The 26,885-nt window shown below is 44.9% G+C and overlaps 1 protein-coding gene across 8 annotated transcripts in view; it reads right to left on the bottom strand.

Moving 5' to 3' along the window:
- Positions 1 to 26,885, bottom strand: part of THRB (thyroid hormone receptor beta) — a 597,833-nt gene that overhangs the window by 16,520 nt on the left and 554,428 nt on the right. For all 8 annotated transcript variants that reach the window (XM_078663973.1, XM_078663978.1, XM_078663979.1 and 5 more), the window contains 3 exons: positions 15,339 to 15,439; positions 11,172 to 11,319; positions 2,005 to 2,210 (listed from right to left, as the gene is read on the bottom strand). In XM_078663973.1, coding sequence (XP_078520099.1) covers positions 2,005 to 2,210; positions 11,172 to 11,319; positions 15,339 to 15,439 — 455 coding nt within the window. The remainder of the gene's footprint in view (positions 1 to 2,004; positions 2,211 to 11,171; positions 11,320 to 15,338; positions 15,440 to 26,885) is intronic.

The raw sequence follows: 26,885 nt of genomic DNA, 5'->3' as shown, positions 1-26,885 counted from the left end.
TGGATGAATGATGGATGGATTTGTGAAAAGGAGGGTGGATGAGTGATGGGTGAATGGATGGATGTAAGGGTGGATGGATGAAGGATGGATGGATGGAAGGATGGAAGGATGAAAGTGTGGATGGATGAATTATGGATGTATGGATGGATAAAAGGTTGCATGGATGAATGATGGATGCATGGATGGATGTGTGAAAAGGTGGGGGATGAATGATGGATGAGTGGGTGGGTGGGTGGATGAAGGATGGATGTATAGATGAAAGGGTGGATGGATATATGGATGGAATAATGAAAGGGTGGATGGATGAAGGATGGATGGATGGATGTGTGAAAAGGTGGGGGATGAATGATGGATGGGTGGATGGATGGATGAAAGGGTGGGGGATGAATGATGGATGGGTGGATGGATGGATGAAAGGGTGGGTGGATGAAGGATGTATGGATGGATAAAAGGTTGCATGGATGAATGATGGATGCATGGATGGATGTGTGAAAAGGTGGGGGATGAATGATGGATGGGTGGATGGATGGATGAAAGGGTGGGTGGATGAAGGATGGATGTATGGATGAAAGGGTGGATGGATATATGGATGGAATAATGAAAGGGAGGTTGGATGAAGGATGGATGTATGGATGGAAGGATGAAAGGGTGGATGGATGAAGGATGGATGTATGGGTGGATGGATAAAAGGTTGCATGGATGAATGATGGATGGATGGATGGATGTGTGAAAAGGTGGGTGTGTGGATGGACGGGTGGATAGGTAAAGGATGGATGTATGGATGGAAGGATGAAAGGGTGGATGGATGTGTGGAAGTGTGGGTGGATGAATGATGGATGTGATGAGGTCTAACAGGCGCATTTATGGTTGTCGATAGTTGTTTATGGTGAGGAGTACCAGTTTTTAGAATCTTTTGTCGGAAGGGGGTCCTTACGCCTAAAAAGGTTTTACAAGGGGGTCTCGGCATCAAAAAGTTTGAAGACCTCTGCACTAGAGCCTTCAGCCATCAGAGGTAAGAATGTTCAACCATCTGGGTGAGGAAGGAGGCTTCTGCAACCAGAGAGGTAAGAATGATCTACCGTCAGTGAGGCAAGACCCGTCTGCCTTCAGAGAGGCAACAGTGAGTTGTCTATCATCTCAGAGAGCCAATAGGTTTCTGCCATCCCTCTGAGAGGTAAGGGCGGTCTAACATGAAAGAGTGATAAAGGCTTCGGCCACTAGAAGGAAGCGAGAGGTTTCTTCCATCTCTAGAAGAGGTTGAAGGCCTACACCATTTGAGAGAGTATAGAGGCTTCTTCTTTCAAAGACCGGAAGCCAGCCTCTATCCCCAGAAAATATGCTAGTTCTGTCTTGTAGTGTTCGGTCCCTAGCCTGACCCTAAGCTAAAGGCTCACTCATTAACGATGAACCCAGTTTACGCCATTGTTGTTGTATGGGTCTGGTTACCCCCATACAGCTGATGGGGTCCTTCCTTTGACGAACACCAGCCAGTGGGGAAATCTCCCCTGAAGAACATACTCCTAACTACGATGAAGATGCATCTCGATTGCACCGACCCTAAAGTGCAGGAAGCAGTATATATCCCTTGGCAGCTGAAATGTTCAATTTTCGACCAGCAATTGTGCTTCATTTGTGTTACAAAGAGATTTTACATCCCTGGAAGGGGAAGGAAAAACAATACCATGCGAACTGGAGGATCAGCGAGGAAAGCTGCCTGTTTTATAAAATAGTTTTAAAAAAAAGCGTGCTGGAATAAGATGAAACAGAGTTCTGGATGCACTTGTGCGCTGACCCTGAAACTCGACATTTATTGGTGAATATTTTTCTTGGGTCAGGGTGTGATTTTGCTATTGCAGGAACGTATACATTTTTCAGCATGCAGCGTTGCATTGCGAGCCGCTACTCTTCTGTGTTGCTTTCCTTGCCTCATCCCCTATGTATGCTTTAGCCGCTTCCCATAAGCAAAACCACAACATGGGGGACAGGACACACTGAGGCTCCTACCAGGAATTTCCTTTTCTGCTTCCAGTGGCTTCCCTGTGCGTTGGTGGCCACGTGTGCATCGGTGACAATGTGGATGAGCTCCCACTCCTCCTCGTTTGGCTCCGGCCGGGTGATGAGTGTCTTCTGAACCTCATCACGACGTCTTTTCTCCCGGTTTTCTTCGATGAGCTTTCGTTTTGCCAGCCTTTTGCTGTCGTCCAGCACCACTGAGAGAAAGAAGGAGAAACACAGGGTGAGAGCAGCAAAGCTTCTTAATGTGCCGGAGACATTGGGCAGGATGAGGAGAGTGTGGTCTTCTTCTTTAGGTTGAAGAAAGAAACTAACAAAATGACAGAGTGGAAGAGAAAGATGGAACAACAACGTAGTTTGAAGTAAGAGGGACAGAGAGAGTAAGCTGATAAGGAGAACAGAATCAAGGAGGTGAACAAGGGAGGGAAGGAGCAAAGAAGACAGAGCAAGCAGACATGGAGCATGGAAGGTAGACAGAGGCAGAAGCAGGACCGAAGGAAGGAATAAAGGAAAAATAGGGAGAGGGACTGAAACAGATGAAAAGTGAAAGGAAGAAATTGTGAATGCAAGTGACAGGTCTACAGGGAATGAAAGGATGCAGTGGTATAAAAATAGGACAAAGAAATAAACAAAGAAGACAGCAAGACAAAAGAGTGAACGAAAAAGTTAAATAAAGAAGAAAAGATAAAGAAGGAAGAAAAGAAAGAGAAGGAAGACAAGAGTGAAAAGCGGATCAAAAAAAAAGAACAATTGAAATAAAGAAAAAAGAAACAAAGAGGGGGAATAGTTAAAAGAAGAGGAAGAGTAACATAAAAGATGGGAAAGAAAGGGGGTTGGGTGAAGGGAGCAAGGACGGAAAATGGGAAAGGAAGAGGGGAAACAAAAGGTCAAACAAGCATTGGCAAAGCCATTAGGTCTTGCAATGGCTTTGTTGTTTTTTCTTTTTATTTACCAACTTGAGGTGGATTGGTAAACAAACAATAGTAGCACAAAAGCATTTTTTTAGGCGGTAGTAACACAGAGGACTCACGTGGGGATAAGCAATACAAAGGGTGCAGGTGGGGAATGAACCATAACAGGGTTGAAGCAACACAGCAAATGCAACATGGAAGGCACGGGTAGAGGAAGCAAAATGGAGGGCGGGTAGGAAGAAAGATGGGCGAGAAAGAGGAATGGGAACTTTCACGAGAAGCACATTTGTCAAACACAATACTGGTCATTTCCTTGTGCAGTAGGGCTTAGCATCTTGGTTGCAAATTACAAACAAATAATTTACAAACACAGAATCTATAAATTCCGAATCTGGAAGAAGATCCCCATATTCTCCATCTGGACCACGACAAAGATGCTGCATCTTAGGGAAGAGCTGAAGATTCCATTTTTAGGAACACTTCATCACAATGCAGTAACCGTGCACAGCCCAGCTATCTCTTCTGACACTTGTTAACGTTGAATGTAAATGTAAATGTAAATGTGTTTGTATTTATATAGCGCACTTCTACCCTGAGGTCTCGTAGCGCTGTATTCATACCGCTGTGGAACCCTTCCTGGCTTTCCTGTGAGATGTAAATGTAAATGTAAATGTAATTTGCACTTGTATAGCGCCTATCACCCAGGGGTCTCTAAGCGCTGTACGAATACCGCTGTGGAACCCTTCCTGGCCTGTTCCTGTGAGGTGTCCACTCCTGGGCACCCCCAAGGTGAAGCCAGGCATCCAAGCGCTGCTGGGGCCGTTGTGGAGATTAAGCAAGCTATTGCCCAGAGTCACAGAGTGGGACCCATGATTAGACTAGGCACCGAGGCGAGAATTATCGGGTCCGGGGAGATTGAGCCCAAGACCCGCCGAGGCGGGGATTGAACCCTGGTCCCGGGCCAGACCTCTGCATCAGGGTCAGCCGCTCTAACCATTGAGCCACGCTTCTCCAACGTTATGCGCATCTTTGACCACGCACAGCGCTCCACTGCATTTTGGCTAGGTTGCCACTATAGGCAGATACCTGTTAAGGCATTGGCAAATTGGGCTCTGACCCAGGGCCCCAGCCTTTCAGGGGCCCCCAGAAAGACCAGCTCTGTTCTCAACACATGCCTGCCCTGATGAAGTTGAGTGATTCTTAAACAGATTTTTTTCAAATACCGTTTAACTTTAATTTATTTTTTGAATGTGGTTGATGTGTTAGAGTCTATTACAGACATTTTGGAGAGAAATGTTGTGTTAATGTTTCTTGCAACATCCATAAAAAGTTTTGTTTAGATCAAAACTGGACCTCGCATATTCATATATCACAGAGATTATTTGCAGAAATGTTAGTGGGCTGCTGCTGTGTTACAATATTGAAAACACAAGTCACTATCCCTGAATATTAGATGTAAACACATTTAGACTTTAGACCAGCGTGCCTGTGCACTGTCAGTGACCTGGCCAAAGAGAGCATGAACGATGTCCCTGGCTATGGGAATACCATGACAGCTTTTGGCAGAAGGTACTGTATTTGACAGCATCACGTGCACCACTCTTGCACACATGAACGAACGTGAGGTGCCTGTTGTGTTTGGACCACTTTGCTCAAATTTTGGTTTTACCTAGCTCTGTCCAAGCACAGATGAGAGGCCGCACAGCTAGTGTAACTCGATGCTCAGCACAGACGAGTACACGCTTGCAGGACCACTGGAATTCTAAAGCAGGTGAGGGCCAAATTATGCAGCAGGGTTGAGTAGATTATGCAGCAAGAAAAGGCAAATTATGCTGCATAATGCGGCACATTTTGTAATAGCATTACTCCATTATTTAGTCATTTTTAGGTTTCGCCTGGCGTTTACTGCGCAAGCAGTATCGCGCAGGCGAAAACTTTTGAAACAAGTATGGGGCTTCGTTCCGCCTCTCTGTCCTATTGGAACAGAGATGCGTCACTCATTCCCCGAGCAGATTCGTGGGCGTTCCCACGATTTTTACTCATCCCGCCCATTTTCGTGCGTCATTGCGGCGGTGGGCGGATGTTATTTTTTTTTTTTCTCGTCCTGTTTTGGTCAGTTTCAAAGTGTCCTTTGCAGGAGTGGGCTGCGAGATTGAAGCTGCCAGGATGCGGTGGGCTGCGCAATTTCTTTCCTCGCAGGTAAGCGGCATTTTTAAATATGTTTTTTTAATCTGGTTTTCGCCCCCCCCCTCCCGCTGTCCGTGTGCCCGTTCCCGCCCCCCTCCCCCTTCCCGCTGTCCGTGTGCCCTGCTGCAAACAATGGCTGCGACAGGGAGGCAGCTGGGACCATTGAAAAGGGTTGCTTAAACAAACCAGCTCAGGCTGCATCCTTTGACTATGCACTAGGATCATTTCGTTTGTACGTAAATAATTCCTTCCTTTTACATTTCTGCTGCACCGTTGCACCTATTTGTTCCCCCTGCATAGGATGATTCGTGTGCCTTTATACCCAGCCCGCCACTGTCTACCAAGGGCTTATCCGTGCATGTTTTGCATCAGAATGTTTGCTTTTGGGGGGCCGTAGTTGCACGACGTTCGTCTCTAAACCCCTTACTGTGCTCGGCGTGTATGTATGCGCCCCCCCCCCCCGGTCTATGCTGTGTTCTGTAAAGAATCCTACACAATTCTCCGTAAATGGCATTTGCTTTGATCGGTGCCCGTATCTTGCAGTGTAGTGTATTCAGTTACGGATTACACTGCATTTTATCTTGCCCCCACTTCGCGAGGATTCACCCCGGATGGCTTGTGAATTAATTACAGTTCAGAATCACTTATTTGTTTTATTAGAGGCGCTGCCCTTATCGAGCGCAATGCCCTTCCTGTGAGTGCCCCCCCGTTTACTTTTATTAGCGAGTGTGATATATTTTAAGCCCCATCCCACGCCTCTGCTTTGAACATTCATAAGCCATTTTGTGGAGGGTAAAAACATTTGCACCGGGTCTGCCACGGTTTTGCCCTGTTCAAAAAATGCATTGTGTATGTGAGAGCCATATCTTGCCATCCATCCCAATGCTTGGCCAGTTTTGCATGTTTCCTTCAATTATCTGTACGTGTGTGTGTGTGTGTGTGTGTGTGTGTGTGTGTGTGTGTGTGTGTGTGTGTGTGTGTGTGTGTGTGTGTGTGTGTGTGTGTGTGTGTGTGTGTGTGTGTGTGTGTGTGTGTGTGTGTGTGTGTGTGTGTGTGTGTGTGTGTGTGTGTGTGTGTGTGTGTGTGTGTGTGTGTGTGTGTGTGTGTGTGTGTGTGTGTGTGTGTGTGTGTGTGTGTGTGTGTGTGTGTGTGTCAGTGTGTGTGTGTGTGTGTCAGTGTGTGTGTGTGGTGTCTGTGTCAGCATGTATGTGTGGACGAATGGCTGTGTATGTGTATGGGAAGTTTTTTATGACAAGTGGATTTGTGGTTGCTTCTGTGTGATTGTGTGCGTTTGTGTTTCTAACAGTATGTCTGAGAGTGAATATGTGACTGTGTTTGAGGGACAGTTGTCTAATGAATGGACGTGTGACCATGTGTGTGTGATTGATAGTTTTTTTTATTTCAGTAATTTTTATTGAAAATTGTATTTACATGGTGCACCAGGTGGGCATGAGACTGCTGGTGTTTGCTGTATGTGTATGTGTGAGAGTTAACATGCAGCAATGTGTGTGTATGGTTGCATGTGCGACGAGTGGGTGTGTAGCTTCATGTGTGTGTTTGACAGTGTTGCCACGAGTCAACGTGATGTTAATTGTGTGACATTTGCAGTTTCTGTTGCCTGCTGTTGCTGGACCTGAGTAGCGCTTGGAGATTAGAACTTTCCCTTGATCTATGTCTTATTTATACCATCTACTTGCAGAATAATAGATCCACTTCCTTGTCTCCGTCAGGAGAATTTATTCAAAATCAATAAGGGAAAATATATGTATATTTTAAATGTAAAACTCAAGTAAGTAAGCTTCATTCATCAAGGGCAAAGGCGTACCGCAGTCCTCCTGACATCCCACTCCGGCTATCAGCCTCTTCACAAATCCTCTTCCTGTCTTTCTTGTTAGATCCCTCTTTCTGCCACTCACTCCTTTGCACTTTTCCCTGCACCCTCTCGTCTATCTTTCATCACTTTTCCTATTAATCCTTTGCGACACTCCCTCTGTTCTTCATATCACTATTACATCTATTTCTTGTCTCTAATTTCCTCAAACTCATTATCTTTTGCTACTCCTAAATGTATGCTCCCCAGCACACTACCCCTTTCTTTCGCCCTCTCTCTTACATCTATTTCGAACGTCACATTTATATCACTTTGTCCTATTTACTGTTTTTCATATCCCCATATCCCTTTTTTCTATATTAACCTTTCCACAAGCTTTCTATTTCTACTGCTCACTTTTACTTGCAATAGAGAAATATTACTGAACTAAATGTGTATATTCTGTTAATATCTCATATCAGCATGAAGAAGGAGGGGGTAGAGAGCCTGACAGCATTTTCATTTAATGGTTTATGAGTTTACATCATCGTCTACGTAGCCTTTCAGGAGCTAATATTCACATCTATAACAATCATCTGAGAGCCTACATAATGCATGGAACTGGCAATAATAGAAGCCATCCTTGCTGACAATTAGTGTTCAGACAAAAGAACTCAGTAGGGATTTTGTTAGCTGACATCATGATTTTTGCAACATTTCAGGAGCTTACATTCGCATAGATTTGGACTTACGTTATTAATTAATCAGCATTTCCGGAGCTTAGATTGTCATGGATCAAAGAATTTTAAAGCATCATTTGGGATCAGTAATCAAATTACCTATTTCAGTTTCAAGTCCTGTTAGTGTCACATGAGACTAGAGGAGAGAAGCAAAGGCATTTCTGTAGAAGGTGATTCTTCAGGCACCTTATGGTGGTTGAACGAGTGGTCTAGTCTTAAAGCGAAGGTTAGGGATATTCATAACTCTGGAGCCTCACCCGAGAATCTGAATTTATAGGTAATAGTTACGTATGCTTCTTCTCAACCTTATATGGCCATGTTTTGGGATTTTATCCTATGGTTAAATATTTTTGTGCTTAAATATGTGGTAAAAGTACACCATGAGCATGCATGATTTGCCTTTTCAGAAGTCCATGGTACACATTTAAACAGAAAAAAGGAAAACAATTACTAGTGTCTTCCATTCACTATGGGCCAGCTGTACGTATACATTTACTGGTCACAAACCACGTCGATTTGGTAAATTCGGTGGGCGTTTACTTTTTTTTTTTTTGCAGCCGCATATTTTACTCCCGTTCCCGCCCCCCCTCCCGCTGTCCGTGAGCCCGCCCCCCCTCCCGGCTCTCTGTGTGCCCGTCCCCCCCCCGCTGTCCGTGTGCCCGTCCCCCCTCCCGCTGTCCGTGAGCCCGTGTGTAAATGCATCGTAAATGCTTGTTTATGTGTGCGTTTGTGTTTACATGCGCATCCTTCTTTGTGCGTGCATGTGTATTTCTAAGCACACAAGATGAGAGGTACGGTAAGGGTCTATTTTAATGTCTGTGCATCTTCCATCAAAACACCGGACCAGTTTGGTGCTTAATCAAGGGATTTTCAGTGACTGCCCAACTCTAAATCAGGTTGAGTCTCTTTCGCTGGCACCAGCAAGGAGCAAAATAACATGAAAACATGCCATGATAAGTGACTTCAACTCAAAATGTTGCGGAATTCCCCAGTGCTCCTCAAATTTTTCAAAACAGTCTGGCTCTGTTTGTGTGTGTGCGGCTGGCTCTGTGTGTGTGTGTGCGGCTGGCTCTGTGTGTGTGTGTGGCTGGCTCTGTGTGTGTGTGGCTGGCTCGGTGTGTGTGTGGCTGGCTCTGTGTGTGTGTGTGGCTGGCTCTGTGTGTGCGGCTGGCTCTGTGTGTGTGCCTTTGTGTGTGTGTGTGGCTCTATGTGTATGCGTGGGTGCAAATGCAATAGGTCTCACATTTGTGAGAGATTTAGCTAATGGCAATGTAAATGACAATGCCATTTATTTATCTGCTTTCAAAACCAACACATAAATACAAATTTTGTCATTTACAATGCTAATAGCTCTAACTTTTTCAAAGTCGAAACCATTGCATTATAAATGCTTGTTAAACTTGGTAACACTGTTGGGGATTGATTGCACCTCATTAATCCCAGTTTAACCCCTTCCCTGTGCCATGAATTCTGCATGGCTTGGATGGTCTAGGGGGTCGGCGTGGCACTTCAGCGCTCATGGCGGGGTGCCGTCACAACCCAGCCCACTCCTTAATTCTCCCGCACAGGCCGGGAATTAGTGCCGCGTGGGAGGAGCGGCAGCAGCATGACGGCTCCACGCCATCATGAGCACGCACCTACCGTGACTCATGACGGCGTGGAGCCGTCATGAGCACCGAAGGGGTTAATATCCAAATATAGCAATAAACAACAGAGAGGGGACCAGTTCAGCTTTGTAAAGGGCCTTCCGCTGCACTGCAACACATGTCACTGTATTTTAGTAACTTTTGAACCGTTTGGGCTAAAAACAATTTTTTCGTTAAAATCTGCAGATTACGCTGCACATTATGGATTATGTAGCAAATGTGGCAAATATATAATTACGCGATAATCGGCGCAACCGCACTATCGCGTAATTTCTGTGGCTCTGACTATATGTATTGACTTCCTGTGCGCACCACACCTGACAAGACACGGTGAAGTCCAACATTAGCTAAGAAGTAAGTGATAAAGGAGGGGGTACACACATAGAGAGAGAGAGAGAGAGAGAAGGCAAGGTGGATTTAGTTCTTTTGCATGTTCTCTTAATTATTTACACAAATGCATGTCGATTTTTAATTTCCCCATAATAAAAAAAGACAAACGAAGAAACACTGCAATTCATCGGCAACGAAAACCAAGTCGCATTTTGCTTTGGTTTTTGATCTCGAAGGAATCACTTGCATTACTCCGGTCCATGTATTTTTTGATTTCTAGTGCTTATTTTCCACACTGCTCACAAGCGAATATAGGTCTTTGTCCCGCAGTCTTCTTTCCCACATGGAATTACTCCGCAAGTCGGAACAAATAAATATAAGCTTGTGGGATCAACGTTCATAACTCCCTCACTTTCTCATACAAATATGGAAGTCAGCAGTGGTTTCAAGGAACCCGTTAAAGAGGCAATGCCAATTCTGTCCTTCTGGTTTGTTGAGCTTAAAAATGTGCTTGTGAAAACTCCCTACTGTATGCTTTTATCTCCAGAATAAGCAGCCTCTGTGCAGAAAAAAAGGCACATGGCCGCCGTGCTCAAAGATGACGCAGCTATGGGCACCGAACCTGGACACAGGCAAACAGTACCACGAGCAGGAACCCAAGAAAAAATAGCCCCCAAACGGCAGAAAAACAAATACAGCGTAAGATACAGTACTTGGTCCCTGCTCTGTGGGAGGAAACAAAAGACAAAAAGAAGGGACAAAGTGGAAATATTGACCACTAGCAAGCAAGGATTTTTAAAGGACTCTAAAACAAACAATTAAAAGCAGTGGGTGGGCTAGAAGCCCTTAAAGAAGTATATATTAAAGTATATACAAGAGGTCTTGAAAGCTTGACCTAAAAAGAGAAGAATTAAGATAGCAAAGATTGTGAGAAAAATAGAAAGAACAAAAGTTGAGAATGAAACAATGGAAGAAGGAAAAACTAACAACAGGAAGGGTGATTGGGAACCAAGAAAGAAAGGGTCAGGTGAAGTACAAGAAAGAAATTAAAAACTCAATAAAGAAAGAAAGAAACATGAATGGCCGAACTAAAACAATAAAGGGTAGAAAAACTGGAAAGGAAGAACAGAGTTGAAGAAATGATAGAAAGAATAAAGAAATGGAAATAAAGAAAATATAAACAAAGAAAGGAAACAAGGTTAGAAAATACGAATTGATAGAAAAAAAAGAGCGGAAAAAAGTAAGAAGAACTAAGACAAAGTCTTAACTGTGAACAGTTTTAGTGGTCTTCCCTGGTGTCCATTTATTTTTACATTTTTTGGAGATAGGGCTACTGATGAGTGGGAGACTGGCAGTTTAATTGCCAGTAGCTTGATGGGAAATATGTTACTATTTCAAGAAGAGAATACAAAAATGCAACTGGGCCAAAGTTTATAGTTCTGGAGTAAATGCTTGCCTCTAATCCTACCCAGATGATAAGAGGTAAAGATTGTGAGAGAGGTGCTCAAATAGAAAAGTAAAAAGTAGTGCTTACGGTCGGTGGCCATGCCAACGTAGGTGCATTTTTTGAAGCGACATTCTTGACACTGGTTCCTGGTCACTTTGTCGATCACACATTTTCCTTCATATTTACAGGAATACGACGGGTGGAGGTTTTTTTGGATAGTTCTCCGAAAGAAACCCTATAAAGAGGAGGAAAACACGAATCAAGATATCTATGTTAGACTGTATCATTCCCCTGATGTGTATGCAGTTATTTTAAAGAAAGATCCTGAAAGGACTGTGGTCTGTGTGCAAGAGCTGACATCTATCTAAGTTCTGGAGAAGAACTCCCTCATAACTGCAGTGCTGCATATGAAGAAAAAGTTACATACCTGTAACACTCCATCTTCGGTATAAAATCCTTTCCCAAGTTTGCCCGCAACTATTTAGGGATGTCTCGCTTTTCTTGTGTGGCTTCATAGTGGGCAGAAGATTCACTTCTTGGTGTCAAATTTGCTTCACTGATCCCTACCTCATCTATCTACATGGCACCATTTTGAATTTCTTACCTTGGGGAGAGCACAACTGTGGCACAGTGGAATACCCCAAAGGATGGTGGGAAACCTGTAGTTCTACACAAGACATTCAGGCTCTGCTCCACCATGGGACCTTCTTGAAACCCACTTTTTTTATTTGAAAAACATTAGAATCCAAAGAAATGTGGGCACTGCACTGGCTTTTGAGGGTCCCATGAGTTACGTGAGCTTCCGCCAATATAGCGGAATCTAGCTGGCGGTATTTACAGTAGGCAAAGACTACAATTGCAACTATAAAAACAACTTCACAGAAAAACTACTCAAATTATTCACATCTGAGCACGGTTCGACCTTGGTAGCACTATGGCTGCTGCTTACCCTCAAAACTGAAGCACCCTCAAAGTCGTAAGAATGGCAAAGGTGCGAGAACTGCACCGACCCATGAACAAGTATTGAGGTGTTCAGGTGTTCGGGTGGGGGATACCCTAGACTTTTGGCTGCACCCCCTATTCTGTGGGTTAGGCCCTAGATCAAACGAAGCTCAGCAACTGCTGTGCATTTCCCGCAGAACCCTTCAACAACCCTTCAAGGGACAACTGGGATCAGACAGAAGCTCACAGAAATAAGCCGCCAGAGACGTAAGGTTTTCGAGATGGACAAAAAGCTGGGCAGAAGATCCTGTGAAAACCTGCCTCCAGATGCTGAAAAGCAACGAAGGACAAAAGACCTTTAAGGGTACAGTACAAAAACAAACATCATGTCCAGAAAAAAAAAATCAGCAGACATTAAAAACATTGAATCAAGTAAAAATTGTCTACATAAAGACAATTTTTATACAACAGTTAAGATGAAACACCCCACTCGGAAAGACTGAGCTCGCCTTTTCCTGGAATTCCGCTCATTTTACCATTCGGCACCTGTCTCCGGCTCTCCAGTGACCGCCCCTGGACAATGCCCATCTCAGCTGCTGATCTGGGCACGAACCGAGCTAACAGGACCAGTGGCTTGCTTGAAACACTCTCCAGTTCAAATTGGGGAAAAAAGATATTTGACCAGTGGGAATTCATCTCCCCATTCTTCTAAGGCTGGAAACAAGTTTTGTCCACAGGAGAAGGTCAGCTCCTCTACCCTGGAGAAGAGCGGAGAGGAGATACCTGACCATGAATGACCACAGCAGGACTCAGCTGTATCAAAGCGCCTGGAAACCAGCTTGAGGAACTGTACCTGCTCCGGAGCCAGGAGAATCTGCAGTTACCGGCTGGTTGAGGGTACGCGTAGATTGTTGTCAGCCTGGTAAGACGCAGAGGTTTTCCCTTTAACTCTAGGTTCTTCGGGCTCCCATTTGTACTGCTTCTAGAATCATGTTATGCAGCATCTGGGAAGTGCAGATCAAGAGATGCTGCAGTTTGAAGTGTGGTAAGACAGTGACTGCAATTCCACAGGTCACGTGGGTGGCCATGTGACCACAAAAGCTGACCAAAGCCAGCCCTTTACAAGATAGGTCTCCAAAAGCCTGGCACACTTGTTAAGACCAACTTTGGGTTTAAAAGCTCTTTAAGCACCCGTGCAGTTTGGAATCTGACCATGGGACCCGCTAGAACCGTCTCTTCCACCCCATGCCTTACGGTCACTAGACCTTCGTAAAGTGGACAATTGAATTTGGACTTTCCAACCCATTGCGTTTGCAAAGGCGGAATCCTTCTTTTCGTGGGTTCAGAATCCCAGGCCACATTTGGGTAGTGGTTTTGTGGATTTTGGGTGGATTCTGCCTGGGATAAAGCCCTGTGAGTTGTCTTTTCTTGTCGTAAGAGCGACTAAAGACATAGGATAGGGGCAGAACCATCACAGCACCCCGGATAGCGGTGAAAGCTTCCCTCTGCTTGCACTGACGCCCACCGCCAAGAAGTGAAGCTCAAAGTCTTCTTAACATTGCGGGAGAAGCCTAATCCCTGATTGGGAGAATGGGGAAACATCCTTTACAACGCAACTTTTACCACGCAGTGCTTTTACATCGCAACTTTTACAACGCAAACCATTACAACGCATTGCGCTGGGGGCGCTCTAGGATAGGGAATAGATTTAATTTACTATCCAACACCTTCCCTACTATCCACGGGGACTGGAGTTGGAATAGTAAATTAAACTATTCACTATCCAGCACCCCAAAGCGCTATGCGTTGTAATGGCATGCGTTGTAAAAACTGCGTTGTAAAGGCATGCGTGGTAAAAGCATGCGTTGTAATGTCATACATCCGGGAGAATGCAATGGTACCACAGACCCCCGCGTTGTTCTGATTATAGCGCCTTTCTGCTTCAGCACAATAAATGAATTTAATAGTGTATATTATTCCTAAAAGGGACTCTGATCTTTGACCTTTTGTTGTGTTGTAACTGTCCAACATTTCCAATATGCAGATAAAGAACAACAATGTACACAGACAGAACTAGGACTGCACACTCGAGCCCGATTCACCAAGAAAACTAGACCATTCTGAGCAGAGATCTCTGCTTCTGCCTAGATATCATTTTCCAGCTTTCTGGAATTCACAAACATTCCCAGGAGTGGGTCTGGACAGCTGTGCTATACACAAGTGTCTGGATGCACTGCTAGGAACGCCATTAGGGTCGTATCCATGTTGTGTGGAATGTCCCAGAGTTCCCTGGGGATAGGGGAGGATAGGATTCTCTGTGCAAATGCAAACTTTAATCTTTCCCTATGGAGAAACCCCTTCTCCTACACTCCCAGCAAATCAGGGGTGATCCAGTCCCCTTTCCAACCTGGAAAGAGGTTTATGTTAGCTCTACCCTGGTGTCCAGGGTGGAAATAAAGGGGGTTCTAAATATAGGGGGGGAGTCCTTGTTTGGGGTGTTTACAAACTTACAAAGCTCACCATGCCTTGAAAAAACAATCTGCCCACTCCTTAACTTGGAATTACTGATGTGGAGAATGACTTTATAATAATAAATCTTTATTGCTTGATTACTTAAAATCATTGCAATCACAACAACTTCACATCACAATCATAATAACTAGATTAATCATCAAAAATTCATTTACAAAAACATCTTCCCAGCATATAATATTATTTATTTTATTTATTTAAAACATTTATATAGCGCAGCTATCACCTTACAGGTATCCTGGCGCTGAGATAACTCCTAAGATAGATGCACTGGGAGACAACAATAGAATAGCCAGAAGTTAATATTTAGGAAACAGCCAAGTTTTGACCCGTTTCCGGAAAGGGATATTAAAACTATCCGATATACACAATTTTAAAACTTAGCAACAGAATAGAATCCAGAAGGCTTAAAATAGGCACTTTCACCCCTAAACTCATGTTTAGAGTCAAATGTAACTTTGTGGCTAGGGCTCTGCGTTTCCAGTGTGTATTTCTAGTTTAAGACTGAGTTGCACACCTAGTAAGGCTCAATTGCTTAACCTAGGCATTGTTGAAAGGTCAAAAGTATTCAAAATAAGTAACCTGGTGATCCTGCTACAGGTCAGCGGTGACTATGGTGCCTATTCAAAGTTGGAGAACCTATACATTCCATATGATGAACGGGAACCACAGAAAGCACTGATACAACCCGACAGCATACACCATGAAGACATCTCCAGCTTAATGCTCAAAACTGTCCAATTATTTTCAAAAAACGACATAGTGTGGGTGTTGACTTACCTTACAGCCTTCGCAGGTGATGCAGCGATAGTGGTACCCCGTGGCTTTGTCGCCACATACTACACAGAGCTCATCCTTTTCTAAGTAGCTGGGTATGTACCCTGTGGAGAAAGTGAGACAAAGGGGGTGAGATTAGGGTGGAGTGGAATTTGTGAAACAAAACTCAGATTCTGTCTTACTAAGAGGAAATGGGTCAGCAGAAGAGTAACACATCCAGGATACAAGGTTTTCTTGGTTAAACTTCAGGTAATTGATTGTAACAAAAAAATATTTCAATTGACCTCAAAGGGGGGTGGGGGGGTGGCATCCTAAATATTGAAGACAAAATATTGTAGTATGGAAATATCAAGAACAAAATATGGAAACAGCAAAAGTTAAGTATGGATTCTCAACACCTATATGAATCTTGACGATAAATATATTTTATTGTGTGTGTGTATATATATTTATATATATTTTTAGTCCGGTAAGAAGCAGAACCTCTGGTGAAAGAAGGGGCAAGCTGACAATGAGAGGGGAGAGACAGCCGTCAAGTACCAGTGGGGTGTGCCACAAGGACAGACTGAAAGACTGAGATGAAATGAGTGACCGGGTGTGAGACAGAGAGCCTCTGGTGAAAGGAGGGGCAGGGTGACAATGAGAGGGGAGAGACAGCCGTGCAGTACCGGTGGGGAGAGCCACAAGGAGCGACTGAGATGAAATGAGTGACCACATTAGAAACAGAGAGCCTCTGGTGAAAGGAGGGACAGAATGACAGGGGAGAGACAGCAGTGAAGTACCAGGAGTGGAGGGCAATTAGGAGACAGTGAAAGGCTGAGGTGAAAGGAGGAGTCCACTAAGAAGGGCCTCTGGGAAATGGAGGGGCAGTGAAGGGACAGGATGTACCAAGCAAAGGGACAGGGTGAAAGGTGATGGGGACCTCCAGCGCCTCGTCAGTGGTACTAGGCGCTATATAAAGGCAATTTAAACCTAAAATAATAGAGGGGCAGAGTGAGGAGGGCAGATTTGGGGCAGTGAGGACAGAATGACAGCCAGAGGAGTAGAAACATGAGATGGGGGACAGGAGGAGGAGAGGGCAGGCAGGGGCCTGTAGTGAGTGTAGGCACAGGGAGGTTGTGTTGAACGGAGAGTCGGGGGAGGAGGAGGCTCTGTTTTGGCCGAGATACATTACAGGGATGTGAGAGGGAGAGAGTTCAGGGTTGATAGAGCGAGAGAGGAAGTCTGCGGGTTGGAAAGAGAGAGGGGAGGAGTGGAGAGAAAGTCTCAAAGAGAGTACAAGAAAGAGAGACAGGGCCATTATCGAGCGCAGGTTTCGGTGAGAAGGAAAGAGCGCCGCCCGGTGGCGGATGGACAGACAGGGTGAGAAGAAACACATGACAGCCCCCGCCGCAGGGGTGCACTCCCTCGGTAGAGCTGCAGGGGGCAGTGCCGCGGCGCGCATCACTCTGAATGCGTCAGCGTGGAATGGGTTCCTGGCAGCCCGCGCCGGGCACACGCGCATGCACCGCGCCTTGGCCTCTCTGCTGAGACTGCAGACGTGGCCTAACCTAGGAGGGCAATAGGTTCTGCTGGGCTGGGGGCAGGGAGGGACCCCCCTGCTCAGGACAAGGATAGCAGAGGAGGGACACCGTGGACCCTTCGCTGGCACCTGCTGAACAAACGAAACCAGGGGGCGGCCAGTGTGCCCTGCGCCCTAGAGCAAGGAAGGTCGATGTTTAGACTGTGAAATACAGCAGTAACCAGGGGTCAGTGGGCTCCGGTGCCACTGCACCTGCTGTACCAATGGAAGCTACGCCCCTGGGGTTTGGGGGAGGGGTCTGGGCATGGATGTAAAACAAACAACCAAAGAAAGCACAGAAGTCGCACAAGGTGCAGCGATATTAGTCATACTGTTATTAAAAATATAAAATTCACATCAAGAAAGCTTTAATAAACATGCTTTGCTGCCGCGAGCCATGAACACAAAATACAAACATGAAAAACTTGAAGGCATTAAGAACAGGCTGCAGAGGGGGAAAAAACGATGAGAAGAGAACAAAGCGCGCGGGCAGTCACCCAATGTCACCGTTCCTCGAGGAAGAACATTTATAATAACTTATTTTTATTGAATCATTTTATAATAACATCTACATTTCCATTTAACCCTAACAGCCTGAGGTAACAGTGTTACATTGGCGACGGCAGTACACACATTATATTTCAATAGGTAAATGTGTTCAGGGGAATAATGCACGAAGGACACTTTAACATGAATATTTATAAAGCGCAGTCATTTACAGACCGCCAGCAGCGCAGCTGTTACAGCTTTGCAAAAACCACGCGGACTAGCGCGTGCAGAGCACAAGGGGCTGAAGGACACCCCGGTGACGCCACCGCGGCCTGACGTCACTTCCCTTGATAAAGGAGTGTGCCCTGCTCCCACTGCTGGGTCCACTCCTGCATTCTGCCCCACCCACTATCGCACCGTTCCTTTCTGCTCTGCACCGATTGGCTAGCACTGTATTCCAATCCACTGCCATTGGCTATCAGTGTGTTCTAGTGCGCCATTTTGTTCTCTCCACCTAGTGTACTGGAGTGTATAACTTTACCCCACTCGATTGTATCACCCCATGCATTCTGACTAGGCCTGGGAGAAATTTTAATTGCGCTGGAGTGATGTCATGTCACTCTTGTGATGTGAAATTACCCAGAATTATGTGATTTCCCCTCTTCGCTCAATTTAGTGTAATTTACGGGAAAAAATGACTGCCGTAAGAGCACAGGAAGCTGTTGCTGTTTGTGTTCTGTTGCATTTCATGCGATTTTTTAGCGCGAAATGCATCAACTGGTCCATTTTGGACACCAAGGTGCATTTTGGGTAAGAAATTAGTGCTAAATGCAGGGTTACTCTAATCCAATACCTCCGAGTAATCTGGCATCATTTTGCTGTAGTTTTGCGTAATTATGCTACAACAAATTACACCCACTCCTACTCCTGGCTCGCGTCCACCGCGTTATACTACACTAATCCATGCTGTCTAAAGTTGCCTACTGCTACCTACCATTTATTTCCATGCCTCTGTCTGCTATTGTGGTCCTTGTCACTCTCCAGCCAGCGTCCACCACTGTGCTACCCATCACTTTCTAGCCATTGTTCAAAGTTGCTGTCCAGCCAGCATCCACCGCAGTGCTATCCATCACTTCTAGCCATTTTTCGAAGCTCCTTTCCAGTCAGCATCCACCACTGTTCTATCCATCACTTTCTAGCCCATTGTTCGAAGCTCCCGTCCAGCCAGCGCCCACCACTGTGCTACCCATCACTTTCTAGTCATTGTTCGAAGCTCCTGTCCAGGCAGCATCCACCACTGGGCTAGCCATCACTTTCTAGCCATTGTTCAATACTCTTTTCCAGCCAGCGTCCACCACTGTGCTATCCACCACTGTCTAGCCATTGTTCGAAGCTCCTGTCCAGCCAGCATCCACCACTGTGCTATCCATCACGTTCTAGCCATTGTTCGAAGCTCCCGTCCAGCCAGCATCCACCACTGTGCTATCCACCACTTTCTAGCCATTGTTCGAAGCTCCTGTCCAGCCAGCATCCACCAATGTGCTATCCATCAATTTCTAGCCATTGTTCGAAGCTACTGTCCGGCCAGCCTCAACCACTGTGCTCCCATCACTTTCTAGCCATTGTTCGAAGCTACTGTCCGGCCAGCCTCCGCCACTGTGCTATCCATCACTTCTAGCCATTCTTCAAAGCTCCTTTCCAGTCAGCGTCCACCACTGTGGTATCCATCACTTTCTAGCGATTCTTCAAAGCTGCTTTCCAGCCAGCGTCACCCACTGTGCTATCCATCACTTTCTAGCCATTGTTCGAAGCTCCTGTCCGGCCAGCCTCCACCACTGTGCTACCCATCACTTCCTAGCCATTGTTCAAAGCTGCCATTCAGCCAGCGTCCACCACTGTGCTACCCATCACTTTCTAGCCATTCTTCGAAGCTCCTTTCCAGTCAGCGTCCACCACTGTGCTATCCATCACTTTCTAGCCATTGTTCAAAGCTGCCATCCAGCCAGCATCCACCACTGTGTTGCTCACCATTTTCTTGCCATTTTTCCAAGATAATTGCATAAACTACTGACCTTATGATAGAACCAGGAACAATAATCCCTCCTATCAGTACTAGAATGGTCCATTCCCAATCAGCACACCACGCCAAGAAGACAGACACTGTTAAAAAGACCGACGCAAGTATCCTACCCAAACTGTGGCCGCAGCCCAACTTGGGCTCACAATGACATCAACAGATAGACGTCATATACAAACGACACCACACCCACCTTAAGACAAGCCTTTCTTCTCAATACTAGAAATATCTGGTGCCACATAGAACCTGAAGGCCCGCTTCCCTACTCATGAGATGGAGCATTCTAACCATAGTCCCTCTTTACATATCATAGACCTAGTAACTATTGGCTGATGTACCTCCCACCCCAAGCCCTGAAGAAGTCCCAGTGTCAAGGGATGAAACGCATTGGCTGTGTCCCTGTCCATGCTTTTAAAGTCGAAACAAAGAAATAAAGAATGCCATTTCTACAACATATTAGCCTGTGATGTCTACATCCAGTGATTCGAATCCAATGGGATTTGGACTCTATTGATTCTCATCTGCAACAGGGGCGGCCTTAGGCATGTGAAAGCTGTGCACCTGCACAGGGCCACCAAACCCCAGGGGCCGCCACGCCAATATATATTCTTAATATAATAATCCTCTGACGATGGATACATATTTGCGTGGCGACCCCTGGCATGGATTTGGCGGCCTCCGGCTAGTTCCACTTCCTAAGACCCTGACCTCCCCCCTCTCCCCCCGCCTGAGCTCCGGGGGGCTCCGCCCCGCCCAGACCCCCTCTTTTCCGGGGCCCCCTACCTACGCCCTACCTACGCTCCCTGCCCAGGGCCGCCATGAGCCTAGAGCTGCCCCTGTCTGCAAATTCAGACTTTAATTCCGACCTTTACTAGACTCTTTTGCCTAATAAGTTTTTAGGAATGATTTCCCCTCTTGTTTGTTGATGTTACAATATACTAATTCACTCCTCGATTCCTCAGCGGGGCACACATATAATTAGGGCTCCCGGTTTTATGGTATTTATTCTTTTAACATTTCCGTCTGTATTTATCCATATTTATTTTTTGATCAACTTATTGGTATTTATCTATATTTATTTTGTGTTTTGAGAATAAATAGAGCCATAACACGGTATATTTCCACATTGATTTAACTGATAAACGTGCACTCATACTTTGCTGCCTGTCGCGTTTCAGCAAACTAAGCAGCCTAATAGCGCCAAACCTTACACCCACAGGTAAATATCAGTATTATAGTCCAAATATAAATATATACATGCCTGTATTCAGGGAACTCTGAACCTGTTTTTTAACTTCCCAGTCTGTGAATCTGGTCAGCTGTTCTCCTAGAAAGAACAAAATGTGTAAAAGAAGAGAGAGACCCCTTGTGGAATGCCAAGAGAAGGGAGTACTACTAGTACAGAAAACAAATTATCCCTTGACACACATAGATTAAAAAGAAATACTGTCTGTGGTATAATTTGTATTTAGCACTATTCGTCTAGATAAACTAATAATAATAAACCACACTTACAATCCCTTACGGGATTAAACACTGACTAACACACTAACGTAGTATAAAAAAGATTTTTTCATTTTGTCTATGCAATTCTTGTTAACCCCTTCGATGCTTGTGACGGAACGGTTCCGTCATCAGTCACGGTTGAGCTGTGCTGATGACGGAACGGTTCCGTCACGACCGCGCCCTGTTCTGGAATGTCCAGCACAGGGGGGGAATCGGTGCTGCACGGAAGCGGTTAAAACACTATTTTTATTGCAAGTCACATACATCCTAACAACAATTTAAATTGACATGGTTGAAAAACAATAAAATTCGTCAAAACAGGACATGACATAAAACCATACAACACCTGTACCACAAAAACCCCACATCTATAGGGAAAACGAACGATAATAGACAGTACAATTTGTCTTTTAATACGACATATCCCTAGGAGTAGTTTCTACAAGATTAGCCTGGATACAGAGACTGTTTATTTGTATCTACAGGTCCAACTTGTCCTTGGGATTATGCGCAGAAGTGCGTCGACGCGTTTCGATAGATGTCTGTTTATTCCATCTTTATCAAGACAACAAGTATGTTAATTTGTTCTTTGCGGTATTTATGATTGTTATACCCTGAGTCCAAAAGTTGGTAACTCTGCTAGTTCTTTTTCTCTGGTTTCCCTTTTTTTTTTTTAAACAGCTCGAGAACAGGTCTGTATAAAATATTTTTCACTAGAATAAAAGAGTATCACCCCTCCCTGGGTCTCATGTATCCAAAGTAGGGTTAAGTTAGGCCCCCATGTTGCTCTGTATGCTTTCAGACGTCCGCTAATAATCTTCCAAGTTAGAGGGGCTTCAATACGTACACCTCCTCACCTGCGCCGCGTTTGCGTCAACTTATTTTCTCTCAGGGATTCCCCATCCTGCCTCGTTACTTCGGCAAATATTTTGACGAATGTTATTATTTTTCAACCACGTCAAATTAACCCCTTCGCTGCGGGGGTAATTCCCCCGCTGTGCTGGGGGGGCGCGCACAGCACCCACATGCTGATGACGAGCTCAGCTCGTCATGAGGCACGGCGCTCCTGTGCTCATGACGAGCTATGCGCGTCACAGGTGCACCGGCTTCCGTGGAACGATCAGCACAGCAGGGGAATTCTCCCCGCACCTGAGCGTTCCACGGCTCATGACGAGCTGAGCACGTCATGAGCACCGGAGCGCCGTGGCTCATGACGAGCTCAGCTCCTCATGAGCATGGAAAAGGTTAAATTGTTGTGTTAGGATGTATGTTTCTTGCCATAAAAATTGTGTTTTAACAAGAATTGCATAGACAAAATATATATATTTTTTTATACTATATGTTAGTGTGTTAGTCAGTGTTTAATCCCGTAAGGGATTGTAAGTGGGGTTTATTATTATTAGTTTATCTAGACGCATAGTGCTAAATACAAATTATACCACGGACAGTATGTTTTTTTAATCTATGTGTGCCAAGGGATAATTTGTTTTCTGTACTAGAAAGAACAAAAGACAGCATGGAGACTCTCCTGCAAGAAGCACAATTTTCCGTATTTTTCCACTTTTTAAAATAAATACAGACAGGAAACCCATTCTTTTTTGTCTGTATTAATCTGTAAAAATCAGTAAAAATGGAAAACTGGGAGCCTTACATATATTGTTCGAAAGGTCCTGCGGAACCTTGCTGGTAACCGAAGGGCACAGATACAGGCTATACAGGTCCACTTAACTTACCACTCAGTGCTAACCAGGTCAGCCTGTGAGGACCAGAGAGATGTGCTACGCATTCCTGGTCACAGCCGGACTTTAGTATAGTTTACCCGGCAGGTCTCGATTCGTCACATGCTCTGAACACTGACATCCTATAGTGTCAACGATGAAAGGATGAACATAATGCAGCGCGTCTCAGTAAATCCCTTTTCTTGGCATCTCATAATGGCAATCATATAATAATAATAAAATAATAATATCCACATTTGTAAAGCGCACAATCACCCGTTAGGGTCTCTAGGCGCTGGGGCCGTCGGGATGATTAAGCGAGCTATTACCCAGAGTCACATGGTGCTGGGCTAACCTGCCGCCGGTGCCGGGGATCGAACCGTGATCCCCATATTCCGGAGTCAGTCGCCCTGGCCGCGGCGCCACACCTCTTCCCTGTAAAGGAGGCTGTAACGCAGGGTAACCCTCAACCCTTCTCTACATCTGGTACCTGTCCGGCTCCAGAGGTGTGGCGCAGCGGTCAGGGTGCCTGACTTCGCTCCACGAGGTTCACGGTTCGATCCCCGGTGCTGGGGGCAGGTTAGCCCAGAACCATGCGACTCTGGGCATTAGCTCGCTTAATCTTCCTGAGGGCTCCCAGTGCCGGGACACCTTTCCGGAGGTAGCTGTGCGCTTTACAAATGTTGGTATTTCATTTAATTTCATATCATCTCCGAATAGACAACCTCCTAAAACCGCCTGTATAGGAAACTGGATGGAGAGCATAAAAAAATACTAAGACAATAAAGGGACCTGAAGAGTTGATCAGAACTGCCAGGATACAACACAATATACAATTGTGCACCATTTTCTAGACATTGTTTATTTTTACGTTCTATCATTGTGTTCTGCACTGCTTGCTAGCCGGTATCTACCGCTGTATCCTGAGACATTCTAACCCCCCTTGTCTATCAGCGTTTCATCCTACAGGTGTCCTGCGTTCTCTTTCCGTATTCCAGCCTAGTTCCTTCCCCGTTCAGACCTGCTTCCCTTACTTTACGCTACTACTTTTGCAGTGCACTGCCACGCTTTTGCTGTCTGCCATTGTGTTCTACGCTACTCTTCAGCCCCTATGTGCAGCATACTCAAGCTCTGTGTGTCACTGTGTCACCCTGCCTCCCCTGTCACCATCTCAGAGCCTTCCAACTCATTGCACGGAAGACGGAGGAGTGAGGTAAGTGTACAACCTCGGCCCAACCTTGTTCAACCTTTACATTATTGACTTGTCACGACTAGGGCAGTGCTTCATTTGAACCGGTGGTTTCCGGTGCTTGGTGTCAGCACTTAATTGTCAACACCGGCACCTATAACAGTCTGCCACATGGTGGCGCTGTTTATCTTATTTAGAGATGAGCACAACAACAGTTGCTTATAAATTCACTATACATTAAAAATTACCAATACCCTCTGTCCAAGCCATTCTAATAGCTTTGAGGTCCTGGAATAGTCTGAATTGTCACACTTGTAGGATTATGATAGTAGCTGTGTTTCTATTGTCGTTGGCACAGCGGCAGGGGCTATGGGTAGTGTGAGCGAAAGTGGACTCCTAACAAGAGCCCGGGCACTTATCTTTCTACAAGTTCAGAGCTGGACTAGGGGAATCTATTTTATGCAAATGATGCAACCACCCTGACACCCATCACAGAGGGACTCAGTACAACATTAACAGTCCAAAAGAGTGTGTAGACCATGCATCCTTATGGGAAAGCCACAAAAGTCTAACCAAATAAATGTCAGGAAAACTGAGCAGAACAAAAACGACACCCAACTGATGCTTAAAGTTGACACACCAGGGAGTTTTACAAATAGAGGCATAGACACTTCTAGAAAAAGTCCTGCAGCTTTCTCAGCTGTGAGGGGCACACTTTAACCTACCAGCAAGAAGAATGCTAGAACCCCTTGGCAGCAGCACCCCCTGACTTTAGAGCAGGGAGGCGAGCTGTGTGGCCTAATACAACAAGAGGGGAAACACAAGGAGTTAGTCATGAACACAAACTCTGCACCTCCGAGTTCTGCAAATAAGTGTATGTCTGGACTTAATAGTCATCTCGCAGTGGATTATGGGATACGGGGTGTCTCAACGGTTAGAAATGTTTCTTAAAGAGAAAGTCGGTCAGCTGCTCTGTAGCTTTGCACCTCCCCAATTTACTCAATATTAATGTATGAGGTCGACACGTTAAACTGTGCTATTTTTATTGTCTTTTTCATATTATATTTCATTTTTATTTGTTTCAGACCTCAACTGAGATCAACAAATACATACATAAAATTATTATTAGTGAATTAAGATAACATTTTTAAAACTCTTTCTAAGAGGGAGAAATGACAATGTATTGCGGCCCGCTTATCCAGCATTTGATTGTATAAGTATATTAAAACGTTGCACTTTACCTTTAAAACAGCTTAAAAAAACTTTTCAAAAACTTAAACAGATTATAGCATACAAATTAATTAACTGGGGAATTACACAGCAAGATTAAATCATTTGATAAAATAGCATTATACTTTAATTGAATTGGAATTATGTATCATCGCCGAGCCTCTTCCATACTTGAATTAGGACAAATTAATAAAACGTGAAGCAAATCTTGTCGCACACCGTGACACAATTTACATATGCCTTTAGAGTTATTTGTATCGTCCCAACTGGCTACAACTGTTGCTAATGGGAGTATGCCCATACGTAAGAGTAGGATAGAGCGCCTTACTCCATGTTCTAATTGAAATCGTAGATAGGGAGCTTGGGTTTTAAATTCTATATTCTCTGCGAACGCTTTGTATTGTCTTTTTCGTATTTCGCCTCATTTGACAAGAAAAAAGTCTCTAGAATAATATCCTTATGTTTGAGAGCCGCAGTATTGATGGGACTGATGTGTAAAGGTGCTCTCTATGTCAGAGTAGTAAGTTGCACCATTAGTGTGACCGCTTTATTCACCACGGGCACTATGTGGTGAGTTCTTGCTCACAATAAGTCTAAGGATGGCGTCTATATCTGGCGACAGGGGAAGGTTTACGTAACGACACTGGGTCCACGCCGTGCACATCACTCAAGACCCGGACTAACAGTACATTTATGCATATTTCCTATTACACATTTATTGTGGCGAATTCATAATGTAGGATAGTGGTAATTAAAGCAATCTTGTTGAAAATTCATTATTTGTATTTCAGATTTGTACATAGTTATGACTCCACTCTGCAAAGTTGTGCAAAGACGTCAGGCTTCGAAGCATCTCTAAGTTGGGAAGGTTTTCATTCGCAAAACTTCTCCTCTGGGCAAAGTTTCCAGCAAAAAAATATTTACGGGATGGTTTTCCTACAAATTATTATTTATGGATCGAATTCTACCGCAAAAAGCTGCCTTTGCATCTATTCCTCCCACAATATCTGCTTATGCTAGCTTTGTCACCTTCTTGCTTTAGTTTTATCTTTCTTAATATCCTCAGCTTCACGAAGCTGAAGTAAAAAAAATATGTCGGCGAAGTCCAATTTTTCACACCCTTGGAAAAGTGAAGAATTATTGGTCCGGTCTTTAATAATGATAATGTGCATCTTAAACATATTGTTCTTAGTTTTCTGTAAAATGTTGTCTGAAAGAAGGCTAGGACCGCTTAACTTTCTGTAACCTTCAACAAAGGTGGAACGGGGGAAACTTCGGGTCAGTGTCTGGGGGTCATGACCGACGGGAAGCAGGGTTAGTGCCTCCACTGGAAAGACTGGAGCATCATCTATTCATTCATTCGTGGTCCTTGTTGAGCGCAGGGTACGTGAGGCGCTGGGTTCTGTATTGTAGGCAGGTCTAGAAAAGCAACAAGTGCCAACAATACTTCTGAAAGAAAATGTCATATATGAGGCCTGCGTACATGGGCAGTAGGCGTGCAATGACCTGCGTGTATGGGCAGCAGGCGCGCAATCTCCTGCATGCATGGTCAGAAGGCGTGCAATATCCTGTGTGTAGGGCAGTAGGCATGCAATCTCCTGCGTGTATGGGCAGAAGGCACGCAATCTCCTGCGTGTATGGACAGTAGGCATGCAATCTCCTGCGTGTATGGGCAGAAGGCACGCAATCTCCTGCGTGTATGGGCAGAAGGCACGCAATCTCCTGTGTGTATGGACAGTAGGCGTGCAATCTCCTGCGTGTATGGACAGAGGCGTGAAAT

This window comes from Lissotriton helveticus, chromosome 10, assembly GCF_964261635.1.
Source record: "Lissotriton helveticus chromosome 10, aLisHel1.1, whole genome shotgun sequence".
Taxonomy (NCBI): domain Eukaryota; kingdom Metazoa; phylum Chordata; class Amphibia; order Caudata; family Salamandridae; genus Lissotriton; species Lissotriton helveticus.
The sequence above is the reverse complement of the archived record's forward strand: the minus strand, read 5'-3'. Positions and strand labels throughout refer to the sequence as shown.